The sequence below is a fragment of the Tupaia chinensis genome, unplaced genomic scaffold (genome assembly GCF_000334495.1).
Source record: "Tupaia chinensis unplaced genomic scaffold, TupChi_1.0 Scaffold000574_1, whole genome shotgun sequence".
Lineage (NCBI taxonomy): Eukaryota > Metazoa > Chordata > Mammalia > Scandentia > Tupaiidae > Tupaia > Tupaia belangeri.
Window position 1 is genome coordinate 3,093,892 of NW_006160088.1, and position 13,540 is coordinate 3,107,431.

Below are 13,540 nucleotides of genomic sequence, written 5' to 3' on the forward strand. Positions count from 1 at the left end.
CTAAGCAAAAACCCCCCAAAAAAAAAAAAAAAAAAAGTGGGTCCCTATACAATGCGCTTCAGTGCTAATGTGTATTCCCTATAGTAAGTGCTGCTTTTTAATACCTCATTAAATTTTTTGCTGCTTATTTTTGAGTTATATTATCTTTAGGGATTATTTTATTTAACTTTATTTTTATTTGACTAGAGAGGGACAGAGTGTGAGAGAGAGAGAAAGAAAGAGAGAAAGAAAGTGAGAAAACAAGCCGTCAGGTCCAGGACTCGAACCGTGGTCGGCCATGTGGGAGTCCAGCACCCTTAACCACCATGCCACTGCTGGCTCCTGGAGTTATATTTTCATAGCAAAGGTATGGTGCCTTTCCCTGTGGAAAACACCGGGGAAGTATAACCCATCTTTCTGGAAACTTACTTCGAAACCACATCCTCCGCACCATGCACCTGCTCCCCATCTCGACCCCCAGCAGGCCTGCTAAGAAGCCCGAGACCGCAGAGTGGGGACCCCTCGGCCCCCAGGCCCCACATCTGAATGGGCAGCGGTAGGCAGGACCTTCCACCCCATCGAGAGCACTCACGGGCAGCCTCTGGGAAGGCACGCTGGGCCCTCCCCACCTCCACCCCGGGGAACCCCGGGGCCATCCGCAGCCAGTGGAGGGATGGGCCTGGCTTGCCACTGAGCTCCGTCTCTGGTGTGAGCTCGAGGTGAGGTGGAAACCGCTGGAGGTGAACATCCCGGGAGAACCTGGGTGTGAGGTGGGACTCTGGGGAGAGGGCTGCAGGCCTGAAACGGAAATGAGCAGTGTGTCTGAGTGCCTGGGCTTTAACCAGTGCACTTCCCCGACGTTTGACGTGTCCATGGCCTCGAGATCTGAAATCCGGCCACGTAAGAACAGGTGGACGGGGGAAGGTCGGGGCCAGGAGCTGAGCTGTGCTGGCCCTCGTCTGACCCTCGGCGCTCCTGGAGAGGTGTGCTCCCTGAACAAGCAGAGGGCCAGAGTGAGGAAGCAGGCGGTCCTGGAGTGGGGGCCAGAGCCCTGAGTCCACACCAAGTCCCTCAGTCACCCCCACCCGCAGGACCCTCACTCCGGCTAGCGCCAGCTTTCTCCCGGGACCTGTCCTCAGCCCTGACGCACATTGTGTGTCCGGGGTTGTGGGACACCGCCGTCCTTCTGCGATGGGGTGGCGCTGACTGGGAACAATCGGGTGCAGCTCAGAGCCAGTCTGGGGTGAGAAGGGTGACCTCACCAGCAAATGCTCTTTCGGGGTTACTGGGGAGAGCTGGGAGATCGTGAGCCTGAACTTCCGGGCCCAGGGGATACTTCCAGAAGGGTCCTCTTCTGGGGACTGCTTTGAGGCAGTTCCATGGGGTGCTGCTGTTCTCATTCATCCTGGCATGTTCTACCTTCAGTCTTAGGGGCAGGAGACACACAATCCTAGGTTTGGAATTCTTTTTCTTTTTTGGAGAGGTTTTTGCTATAGGGCGCATGCGCTCGCCAGACAGACAAGAGAGAGACAGAGAGACAGAAAGTGAGAAATCACCCCCCCCCCCAGGGGGGATGACCATGCTGCGATCCCTTCTCCTCCATTCTCCTCTCGGAATCTTGGGCACGCACGCACACGCGCCCAGTGTGTTTTAAGCCACCGGATCCGGGACGCGAACCACAGTCCATTACGTGGGAGCCCAGCCACATAGCCATTACGCTAACTGCTGGTTCCCAATCCTAGGTTTAAATTCTCCAGCTAAATGGCCTCCAAGATCGTAGCCTTCTGGGCCGGTTTCTTCATCTGTGAGACGGAGATCATGAGACCCCTCATAACCCCAGACTCGGAATCCTCCTCGTGGAGCGGGCTGAGGGTGGAGGAGACGGGACGTGAAGCTCTCTGCTCGGTGCCTGGCACTTGTGAAGTGCTCGGCAAATGTTCCCCTCCTCCTCCAGTCCCGAGGCTGCCCCACTCACTCAGGACCCCCTCTGCTGTCCCTCCCGCCCTGACCTCAGCTTCATCATCGGTGATGCAGTGAGGACCCCCCTTCCTCAGTTCCTTTGAGGATGGTGTGGGAGAGGCCTGGCGGGCCGTTTCCCAAGTCTGACAGATCGTGTCATCCTGCAGGCGGTGAGGCTGGAGGAGCAGCGGGCCCTGTGGAGGTCCTCGGTCCCCCGGAGGACAGGGGCTAAGCACTGGCTGGGAGGCGCTGCCAGGGCACTGGTGTCTGCTGTGCAGAGCGCCCTCCGGATGGAGCTCTTCTGAGCAGCGCGGCTTTGCTGGTTTAGCTCTTCCATGGACAAGGCAGGAACAGCATGTGCTGCCCCGTCTCATTAAACGGCACATGCGACGCCCTGCAGAACCCGCGTCTGGCTTTGCTCCGGCGGCTCAGTTACTCTGCCCTGCCGGGAGACCCGCACCGTGCCAGCTCCGAGGACACAGCTGGGAAGGACAGGGTCTCCCCAACAGGGCGTTGAGTTCATGAAGCAACTTTGGAGCGCAACTTGGTCACTATGAACATGAAGGCAGGGTGACGACGTTGGCAGTGCCACACCAGGCACGGTGCCGTGGAGGCAGGTACAGATCCCCTGTGAGCGCCTCCTCAAACTGCACAGGCAGCCATGCGACGCGGCCACCCCTGCCCTGTGGGTGCCCACGATCAGGGCGTGTGCACCGAGCAATGCTTGGAAGTCTCCGCGGGGACCAGGGCTTCCTTCCCTGTTTCTTTGGTTGCTGATTCTGGCTAAAGACTAATTTTTTTTTTTTTTTTTGAGGTTTTTGCCACAGGGCACGTGCGCTCACCAGAGGGACAGAAAGCTAGAAATCATGTCCCAGGGGGGATGGCCACACCGCAATCCTTTCTCCTCCATTCTCCTCTCGGGATCTTGGGCATGCATGACATGTGCCTGATATGAGTTTAAACTGCTGGGTCTGGGACTCGAACTGTGGTCGACTACGTGGGAGTCCAGCGATGTAGCCATTACGTCATCAGCTGGTCCCCAAAAGCCCAATTTTAGGGCACACCTAGCACTCCTGGCAGGCCAGGGTGTCTTCAGCTTTCACTCCGCTGGCTTGGCGCCCTCTAGCTGCTCCCCTGAGGACTGCAGGATGAGTGAAGGGAAGGGGGTGACCCTGAGTATCACTACACGCCCAGTGCGCGCCTCCCTTCCCGCGTGCTGTGCCCTGGGGAGATGGCCACCACCTCGCTGGCCAGTCTGCTCGAGCTCACCTGGGGTGCACAGCCGTTCCTAGCACTGCCCTCCAGGGCCGGCCTAGCACGGGTCATGGGAACCACGGCCTGCAACACGTGGGTCCTGCTGCTTGAGGGTCCCATGATGCCAGCTCTGGGTAGGGACGTGCATGCCAGCAGCGCTCAGCGACACCCATACCGGGAAGTGACGCTATCAGCAGAGCCTGTGCTGACGTGTCCCAGACCCCAGTCCTCCGCAGGACGGCGCCCTTCCCTGTGAGTGGGCTCAAGGCGGGCCTGAGCTGGCCGGTGACCAGGAGGTGCAGTAGAGCCTGAGCCGGGCTTCCTCCCGCAGGGTGGGAAATGGCCCCCAGGGGGCACGTCTCCCCGGAGAACAGGGTGCCAGCACGCTTCCATCAGTGGCCAGGAAAGGGTGACCAGGGCCTTCAAAAGCAGAGGAGGGAAGAGCAGGTGGTGGAACTGAGCCTGTGGGGAACGATCTCAGGTAAACCTCTGAGCCCTTCCAGGAAGTAGGGGCGGTCAGGGCTGGGCAGGAGGGAGGCGGGAGGGGTTCTAGATGACACCACCTCCTTCCACTACTGGTGGGCAGGGATGGCTCGGGCTCAGCTGCCCCACAGGGGCCACTGTGAGAACCGGGTCAGGCCCTCGCTCTCGCCGCATCTGCTCACACACTGCGGTCTGATCATCGGATTCGTCCATCAGTGTCTCTAGCAGCGTGTGAAGGACATGGCATTCAGGCGGGACTGAGTGATCTTTCTCGAATGAATTAGCCAGGACACCCACCCAAGGAGAGAAACCACACTAGTTCTTTGTATATAAGAAAAAGACAAAAAACTTCAATTAAAAAACAAACAGGGCCGGAGCCAGCAGATGGCATGGTGGTTAAGGGTGCTGGATTCCCACATGGTCAACTTGGTTCGAGTCTCGGACCTGGCAGCTTGCCTTCTCACTGTCCCTGCTCCTCACTCTGCCCTTTACTGGTCATATTAAAATGAATAAATAAAATAAAGTTAAATAAAATAATTCTTAAAAAAAAAAAAAAACCAACAAGGCCAGCAGATGATTAAAGAGTGGTGATCAAGGTGCTGGATCCTACAATACACAGTCGTCTGCAGTGTGAGTTCCAGCCTTGCAGAGGGCATGTGCGTGCCTGCCCCAAATTATGAGGTAGGGGGCGAGAGGGGGGGGGGGGGGCGTGCTTCCTCACTTTCTCTCTGGTGAGTACACATGCCTTTTAAAAACAAAAACAAAAGAAACTAAAACATGAAAAAGTATCTCTTTTCTAAGACCCAGAGGTTTATGGCATAAATAAAGTGGGGGAAGAAAGGGTCTCCCAGCGGCCCGGCTCAATGCTGAGCGCTCGCAGAGGGTGGAGCTCCTAGGCAGAGACCCTGGACCTCCCACCGCTGCAGCAGCTCGGGCTGCAGGACAGGTGCTGCTTTTGCCTTTAAGACCTTTCAGCTCCTGGGTGTGAGTGCCTGGCAGGGAGGGGGGCAGGCCCAGCTCTATGAGGGCAAGAAGGGTGGCCCTATTCTTTTTTATTTTAAAGAGAGATTTTTTTTGTCATAGGGTGTGTCAAAAAGACACACATTTGTCAAAAAGAGAGAGACAGAGACAGAAAGCGAGAAGTCACCCCCTGGGGGGATGGCCACACCGCAATCCCTTCTCCTCCGTTCTCCTCTCAGGATCTTGGGCACACACGCACACGCATCCGGCGTGAGTTTAAGCCACTGGGTCTGGGACTCAAACCGTGGTCAACTACGTGGGAGTCCAGCAACATAGTCATTACACCATCTGCTGGTCCCGAGGGTGGCCCCATTCTAAGGACTGGCTGTAGCTTGCAACTCAGTGAGCACGCTGCCTGGCAGAGGCCATTAGTCAGGGCTGAGGGAATGGAGGGGGAGAGGTGGTCTAGTCTGGGCCCCTGAGGGGTTCCCCCTGCCCAGTAAAGAGTCTGTGTGAGGGGCAGCACCAGCCCCCACCCCAGCTGACGGGGCATCGGGCCCTGCCGGCCACCCATCAGGACCGCGGGTGAGTCTCTGTCCTCGCAGGCTTGGCTCTGAAGTTTCCTTGGTGGCAGTTAGGGAAAAGGGGCCCTGCTTGGCCTTCTTTCTATCCTGGTCTCCTCTGGGTCCCCTCAGAACCTTCCTCCACTGGAGTCGCCTCCCCGCCAGCCACCTCACCACACCCCACACCCCTGCTCTGGGCCCGTGTCCGCGGCTCTCCCGGCTTCTGCTGAAGCCGGAGCTGGGCTGTGTCTACCTTTGAGAGACGGGAAAAGGAGGCAGCACGTGTGTCCCCGCGGAGGGACAGCCGCTGTCTGCACCCTGTGCAACTGGTCATCTGTCACTCTGGGTGTAAGTCCAGCAGCTGGCGCCAGCGGAGGGGGTATACCTGTGGGGAAGAGAGGGTGGAGGCGGTGGACCCCACACTGGGGCTGGGGTGTCCTGGCTGCCACCTATGAAGGGCCTGCCAGCCGTCAGGAGGGTTCCCAGACCACTGCCGCCGCCCCCACAGCACCAGCCCCCGCTCGGAGCCGAAAGGCCGCTTCCCAGCCCTTCCTTCACCAGGAGCCACAGCGTCCGGACCCCAGGACCCGGTACGTCTGGGGCTGCCCGCCGCTCTAGAATTCGGAAAACAGACTCCTTTTCGAAGCCGCCATGATTTTTCTTGGCTTTTATTAGCATGTGTTAAAATCATATTATTCCAAACACTACCAGAAGAACATGTATTGTTCTGAATAAAGTGCTTAAGGAAAAAAAATGCAACTTATTATAAATCGGACATTCTTTTCTAGTTCATAAGTTTTGGGTTACAATCAGGGCACAAAGGAGAAACAGAATGCAGGATTAGAGGGCGAGAAGCTGGGTGGGGAGCCGGGCGCCGACACGGGCCACGATCCGGTCTCCCCACTTCCTGGCGGACTGAACACTGCCCCTGCGCGAAGCAGCAGCCGCCCCCCTCCATTCAAATCGCAGCGTTCGCCATCACAAAGCACTTTTTATTTGACCCTCTGTTTACACCTACAGGCAGGACTTATCCACAGAGCTCAAGCGTGAGCGTGTTACTCCGCTGGGCCTTCGGCTTTCTAATGCTACTCGGGTTCGAGATTGTCTTGGCAATTCATTCGTTTCTATCTACTTGGTAACTTTTAATACTAATTCTGTAGTGTTTTGTGTTACAAATGCCAGCCAAAGGTATTTTCTCAGTACTATAAATGACAACGAGTGGGCCTCAGTAAGGCTTTATTTCCAATCAACTTGGTTTTCTCATATTAGCACTCTGCTCTCTGCACAAAACCCAAGGCCTTGTGATAGACTTTAAAGTCCATGATGTTCTGAAGAAATAAAAACTTGGGAATCTCTGTGTCTGATCGTGGGTGGTCATGTTGAGAACAGAAAAAAAATTGCATTAAACACATTTTTAAAACATTCATCTGCAACCGGACATATTGAAGTCTTCCGAGGAAGGTGCAGTCGGTGGCAGGGCCACTACGACGCGAGCAACCCAGTCAGGACTGGCTGGGGGGTGGGCCCGAGACCCCCTCGGAGGCAGACACTCACCTCCAGCTTCGGGACTCCAGGCCTTCGTTAGCAAAGACAAAAGATCGGTTCACCTTGGCACAGGCCAGGGCGGCCGCTGGAGTGCACCCTGACTCTGAGGCCGGAGCAGGTGCCACGCTAGGAGCTGTGGAAGGACTAAGCAGTGCTCTGGAAAAACAAGCCACCTCTGCTCAGCCCAGGGAGAACACCCTCCCTCCTCTCACCCTGAGAGCTCTGCGCTGCATGCAGGACCGTATCTCAGCTGCACCTGTCACCATGGTGTCCACTTCATGTCACAAGAGCACGCCCGCTAGCCATCCTGAGCGACCAGTGTAGAATGTGTTGAGTGCAGCCCAGAGAGAGACAGCTTTCTAAACTAGCTCGTCCTTCGCTCCTCTCTGCAGACGTGTCTGTAGAACATTCTTCCGTTTCACAGTGATGTGTGCTGTTGCAGGGAGCGCGAGGTGATCTGACTCTGTTTCCAGGAAGCGGTTTGAGCGTAAGTTTCCACAACTGGTTCTAAGCCCTGCAGGGGCTGCCGCACCGCTGACAGGGAGCAGGAAGGCTGGGAGGCCCTTGGTCCCTGCCTCCTGTCCAGGGTAGCCCACCGCGGTCATGGCTGGGTTTTCGCTATCAGTAGTTCTATTGCCCTGTGACAGTTTAAGAAGCCTACGGCAAATGCCACCTCATTTCACTCCACCCTGTCCATCTGACTGGAAGCCTGAGAACTCACTGCATGAGGCTGGGAAAAAAGGCTCGGTACCCGCTGAGTTGACGGCAGTAAGATGCTAGCTTACTGTTCTGCACAGCACCATGTAGCGTGCCTGTTATTCAGGCCAACTAGAGCCAACTTTTTCTTTTTTTTTTTTCTTTTTTTTTTATATATATATTTTTTTATAAAGAAAATCTATGTAAGATGAGGTTCAGAAATGCATATATTTTTTACTTACAAATATTCATCTGACCAAAATTCAACATAACCTTTATGGAACACTTAACAATTGTTTTGTTTTTAAAATAACATTTCATTCAAACTGTATATAATTCAGTAAAGTTTTTTATACAGCAAGCAATGCTTAAACCCTGGAAAATCTGTAGAAAAGAGATTTTCACACAAAATAAGAAAAGAAAAGTCTGAGGTATCCCTCACACACACATTCATTCATTCTGGCCCACGTGTGCACGCACACACACACACGCGCACACACACACACACACATGCCCGTGTGCTCACACAGACACGTTCATCCTCACTCACAAAGTGGCTGCAGCATAGGCAAAAAATTGTAGGTCCAAAGGAAAATGATTGATTGTTCTAATAAAAGAGTCCAGGTAGCTCAGAAAACAAAACAAAACAAAACAAAACACAATAGTCCTCTGAGGAAATTACTACCTCAAAAAATGTTCTCAAGATGAATTTGAGATCTAAGCCTACTAATTGCTTTTGCAAAACAGCTCCCTGCAGTCCAAGGTGACTTGTGCAAATAGAATCAAATGAGGCTAGTTCCTGTCCTCCCTTAAACAGGACGTGGGTGCTCACGGTGTCCAGGGTGCTCCCGTCAGGCCAGGTACTGCTGCAGTGCGGTCTTCGCCCTGGAATCACAAAGTTCTGTTAGACACCGTCTCAGAACTGCCACGGAGGCAAACAGCCTGTGGTCAGTGTAGGGGAGGCCTACGATGGTGAAGTCCCAGCGGGCACTGGGCTGAGCCTGGCTGGGCAGTTCTGTGGTCAGCACACTGCGAGCCCACACGCCACGACCTCCCCTGTGCTTCTCGGGCTGCTCTCACTCTCACCTGCTGCAGCCCACAGTAGGCCACGTTCCGCACAGGTCCTGACATCCTGTGGGTTCCCTCTGTCACTGGCACACAGCTGGGATGGCTCTGTGACTCCGTCCTTTCCCTCACTGCCATGTAGGTTTTATGTGACAGTCATACTAGGAGAGGACACTTAGGGTCCTGGAAGCAAGGACGCTCACGGGGAAAGGGGCTGAGGTGCCAATGAGGAGGTGCACAGAGAGGACAGGGAGAGGCTGTCTCACGGTTTGAACAACTTGGAGTTGTGGAAGGAGGTCACAATTTCACCTTGTTCTTTTAAGTACGCCTCACGACCAGTGCCGACTAGTGGGGTGGAGTGTGGGCTGTTGACGGTGACTGAGGAAGGAAGTGGCCAGGTGGACTGGAAAAGGCGCAGTGTGCACAGTGACAAGCCATCCTGATTCTGGGAGACCTGTCCTGAGCCGGGCTGAGGCCTCCTTTACTACTCCCGTCACGGCCTGTGAAGTCCCATAGGCTGCCATGGCAGGAGTTAGGAAGGCAGAGTTTGCAAGTCTCTCCTAAGCAACGGGGAGGGAAGGCTAGGATTTCCCGTCACCATTCGCGGGGAAGCAGTACCAGGTCAACCAGCGATGACCTAAGTGGGACTGAAGTGGTTCCTACAGTGAGGAAATGGCCATCGCCCACAGCTTGTCGACTGGTCTACCAAGGCGGATTCCTGCGATTATGTAGGACTATACAGATGGCAGCTGTGAAGACTCCAGGCCACCACATAAAGTCACAGAGCTGGACAGAACGAAGCTGACTGGACTGTCCCCAAAGTATGAGTGAGCTGGGCTTTTCAAGGACATGTGCAGAAACAGGTTCATCAGTAATGCCATGGGCTCCTCCCTTCGCAGCCATCCACCTGACCCCCCAAGTCCATAACGAAGCTGAGAAGAGTAGTTCTGAGGGAGCGGGCTGGTCAGCAATAGCTCCTCATCTGTGAGTGGTGGAGAGTCCAAGGGTCACAAAGCCTCGAGGACAGAAGGAACCTGAGAGGTGTCTTCAGGTGATAGACTTTGCTGTGCCACGCAGGGAATGCTCACGTGACTGCGATCCTGGGTTACTCTCTGGAAAACTGCCGATTCAAATTCCTTCTGGATCTTACTCAGAGGTTGTTTACCCTTGACCATCTGAGCCTCAGAGACTGCTCCCTTACTATCGTCAGGTGGCCCTTTCGGAGGCAAGGTCACCTTTTGTCGGAGGGACTCAGGCTGGGCGGCTCAGACCTTGGTTCTTCTAATGGCGGCCGAGGTCTAAGAGGTGCTGGAAACTGGTGTGTGGCACCATCAGGGGACAGCACCGCTGGTCTAACCTGTGCAGGCCACGCCAAACCTTCCCGACTTCGTGCTCGGGAGCCGCACTTAGCACTCGAATCATCCTGAAGACAATTTTAAGTAGAACTGTTCTCACTTCTGAATAAATATACAGAAAACCCCGAGTGACAGTGAACGGCCTGGCTTGCAGCCAGAAAAGAGAGATCAACAGAGCCCATCATTCAAGACAGCAGCTGTGCGTGTGTGTGTGTGTGTGTGCGTGTGCGTGTGTGTGTGTGTGTGCGCGTGTGTGTGTGTGTGTGTGTGCGTGTGTGTGTGTGTGCGTGTGTGTAGGGCAGAGGTCCTAATCCCCGGTATAAGCTGAACTCCAGCCTCCAGGGGCAAGTGGTCTTCACTTGCCTTTGATGTCACGCTCGTCTGGCCAGCAGCCCTGGCCTGCAATCACTCAGGATTCACCCGCGGGAAGGTGGAGGTCCAGCTGTTCTGGGAACTCCAGTCTAGGACAGCTGTTCGCGTGAGGGACGGTGACTACGCGCCTCTTCCCTTCAGTGGCGAAGACAGACCAGCTGACATCCAAGATAGTGTAACTGTGTTTTACGGGTGCACTGGCAGCACAGAAAGGCTCCTGAGCAAAGCTTCAGGGGGAGGTGGGGAGTGGGTCAGGCACGGATTTGGGGGAGGCGACGACCCGAGTGCTGAAGGGTGAGCAGCCGCGTCCAGGCATTCCGTTCTTGCTTTCAGGACGCCGGCTCTTCAGGACCTGGCTCCTTCCACCAATCGCTCTGCTCCTTGCGACTTCCCCTGCCCCACTGGTCTTGCTGTTTCTGGAACATGCCAAGCTCACGCCTGCCTGTGGCCTTTTTTTTCTTTTCTTTTTTTTTTTTTTCGAGAAGTTTTCGCTATAGGGGGTGTGCGCTCGCCAGACAGACAGAAAGAGACATAGAGATAGAAAGCGAGAAGTCCCCCCCCGGGGGAATGGTCACGCCGCAATCCCTTCTCCTCCATTCTCCTCTCAGGATCTTGGGCCCGCACGCACATGCGCCCGGCGTAGTTCGAAGCCATCGGGTCCGGGACGCGAACCGCAGTCAACTACGTGGGAGTCCAGCGACATAGCCATTACGCTAACTGCTCGTTCCCTGCCTGTGGTCTTTTAACTCACAGCCTGGAAGTCCCCTCTAACCATGTGCCTCGCAGACCCCTTCATTTCACCCAGGGCTCTGATCGAAGGCCACAGCCTCGAAGAGGCCCTTGCTGATTTACCGACGGGAAAAGAAACTTCCTTTACTCTCCACCACTCACCTCGCTTAGTTTTTCTCCCTGGCACCTCTCATGACCTTATATTGTATTATATATTCATTTCTTTACTGTCTGTCTTCTGTACCATTTTTATTTATTTTATTTCATTATATCTCCAACGTCTAAAACAGTGCCTGGCAGAGGGGAGGTGTTAAAATAAATATCTGCTCTGAATGGCGACTCCGAGGAGAGGTCACCGGGACGGCAGGGCAGACAGAAGAGAACGTGAGTGCATGACGGTGTCACAGCGCAGTGGAGCAGAGACGGTCGGGGTGCAGGGTGGGCACGGAGGAGTGGGGCCTGAGACGGGCATCGCCGGATCGCGAAGGGCTGAGGGTTTGGAGCCATGCTCGGGGCTGGGGCAGAGCTGAAGTCCCCCGGGGTCACACGCAAAGCGAGCTGGACGGAGCAAGCTGCTACAAGCCAGAGCACACAGCTGGCAACATGCCAACTGTCCAGGCTGTGGGCCTCTGACTGCGACCCCCCTGACACGGCGGGCTCTTTCTGGCAGGGCCCTTGCTGGTCACTGAAACAGCCCCGTAGCCAAGCCAGGCTGGCACGAGGCAGGCACCCGTGAGGTTTTGCCCTAATAGATGCTTTCATTACTGGTCATTCTGCTGTCCCAAAGGCCACATTCCAGTCATTCTAGTGATCAATGGAAGTAAGGGAGTAGCCTGAGTGCCACCCGGATACCAGACAGACCAACTCGCGTTCATTCAGAGTACGATCCACGTCTAATAACTGCTGTTAGCTTATATCTCACTTAAACGTCACACACTTTTCTGGAAAAGGAAATTTAAGAACCTGAAAGATTTGAAGAGTTTGGGCTGGCCTCAGAGCACAGTGGACAAGCCCTGAGCATAGGGACCCAGATCCCGCATAGCCAACTCCTGTTCAAATGCCAGCCGGTGGCTTGAAAAACACGCTGCTCACAGGTGTGTGCGTGCCCCAAATCTGGACGGCATGGAGAAATGGAGGAGAGAGAATTGTGGGGTGACCATGCCCCACTGGAGCGTCCTTTCTCTCTAGCCCCCACGAGCTCGCATGCCCTCTGGCAATTTCTAAAAATCTGAGAAGTTCAGCTCTGTGATTACTAAGCAATTCAAACCTTTTCAAAAAAGAATCCGACACGGCCAAGCAAGGCCCTTTCACATCGATACTCACTTGTCACAAAGGTTGGAGTCCGGGGATTGACTCAGCTTATGTAGAATATCTACGATGCCCATGTCTCGTAATTTATCTTGGCGTTCTTGTGAACCTGAAGGATGAAAGCTAGCAGGTTACTGGGGACAGGACCCAGGCAGCTGCTCTTTCTGATGAGCCTTCCCGGGTGCACTCTCCTCCACGCCTGTCCCCCCTCGCCCTCCCCAGTGAGGCTGACTGGCTTATGCTGGCCTCTCTGCTACCCTGTAACTGCCCTGTTTCCCTCCTGACCGTCCTTCCTGCTGTCCACCCTGCATTCTGCTGCTGAGCTAAATTCTTTAGCACTACGGGGTCGAGACCAGAGTTCTCAGCCTGGCACGAGGCCCTCTGTCATTCGGTCCTGGCCAGGCCAGGCCTTTTCTGCTCTAGACAAGTGTCGTTTCTCCCTTCTATGTCTTGTCCCCTCATCTGTCTTCCCAGACCTCCTGGCACCTCTGGGTTAGCACGACTGGTCGCCGCAATGTCAACTCAGACCTGGCTGAGGGTGGCTCTGCCTCCCTGCCACACAGCCGGGCGCGGTATCTGGGCCCGTGCAGTGCACCAGCTTCTCCTCTGTGCGCTTGTTCTTCATACAGCGCTGGGGGGAGTGACACCCCTAGGAGTCTTCCTTCCCCACTGAAGAACCCAGAGCGACTCACTTGTGCCATGCCCCTCTAGACCCAAAGAACCAGGATCCCTCGGGATGAAGTTAGGGAGCTGTTCCCGTGCAGTGAATCCAGTGCTCTGTATTACCCTGGTTATGCCATGGAATCACCTGGAAGTTCTTTTTATTTTTATTTTTTAACATGCTATGGATTGTTTTTTTAATACATTTATTTTATTCTTATTATTTTTATACATTCAATTGCTATACATCATTTAGACTTGCAGAGAGAACTGACCCAAGAAGAACTACACTTCAGACCAGTCTGGTTGAGAATACTACGCGTTATCATCAACAGGTAATGAGCCATTTCTGTGTCCCACCAACGTCTTACTTCTCTATTTTTCTCCCTAATTTCCTTCCCTAGACTCTTCCTCTCTCCGGCCCTCCTTCCACACTGACTGCGGCGTCCATAACTATTTCCAATGCTTTTATGCCCTGCAATCACCTGGGAGCTCTTAGAGACACGTGTACCAGGGCCTACCTCTCCGATTTCTGGGAACCCTCCGGCGACTCTAACATGCAGTCAAGCTGGAGAGCCTCTGGTCTATAGCAGCCTCGCTACAGAACGGCTG

At 54.5% G+C, this 13,540-nt stretch overlaps 2 protein-coding genes across 4 annotated transcripts in view; one reads left to right on the forward strand and one right to left on the reverse strand.

Annotated features, from left to right (window-relative positions):
- NME9 (NME/NM23 family member 9) overlaps positions 1-2,732 on the forward strand; it is a 22,413-nt gene extending 19,681 nt beyond the window's left edge. For both annotated transcript variants that reach the window (XM_006158187.3, XM_006158184.3), the window contains one exon: positions 2,106-2,732. In XM_006158187.3, the coding sequence (XP_006158249.1) occupies positions 2,106-2,170 (65 nt within the window). In that variant the 3' untranslated portion in view covers positions 2,171-2,732. The remainder of the gene's footprint in view (positions 1-2,105) is intronic.
- Positions 2,733-5,850: 3,118 nt separating this feature from the next.
- ARMC8 (armadillo repeat containing 8) overlaps positions 5,851-13,540 on the reverse strand; it is a 122,762-nt gene continuing 115,072 nt past the window's right edge. For both annotated transcript variants that reach the window (XM_014591443.2, XM_014591444.2), the window contains 2 exons: positions 12,284-12,377; positions 5,851-8,324 (listed from right to left, as the gene is read on the reverse strand). In XM_014591443.2, the coding sequence (XP_014446929.1) occupies positions 8,291-8,324; positions 12,284-12,377 (128 nt within the window). In that variant the 3' untranslated portion in view covers positions 5,851-8,290. The remainder of the gene's footprint in view (positions 8,325-12,283; positions 12,378-13,540) is intronic.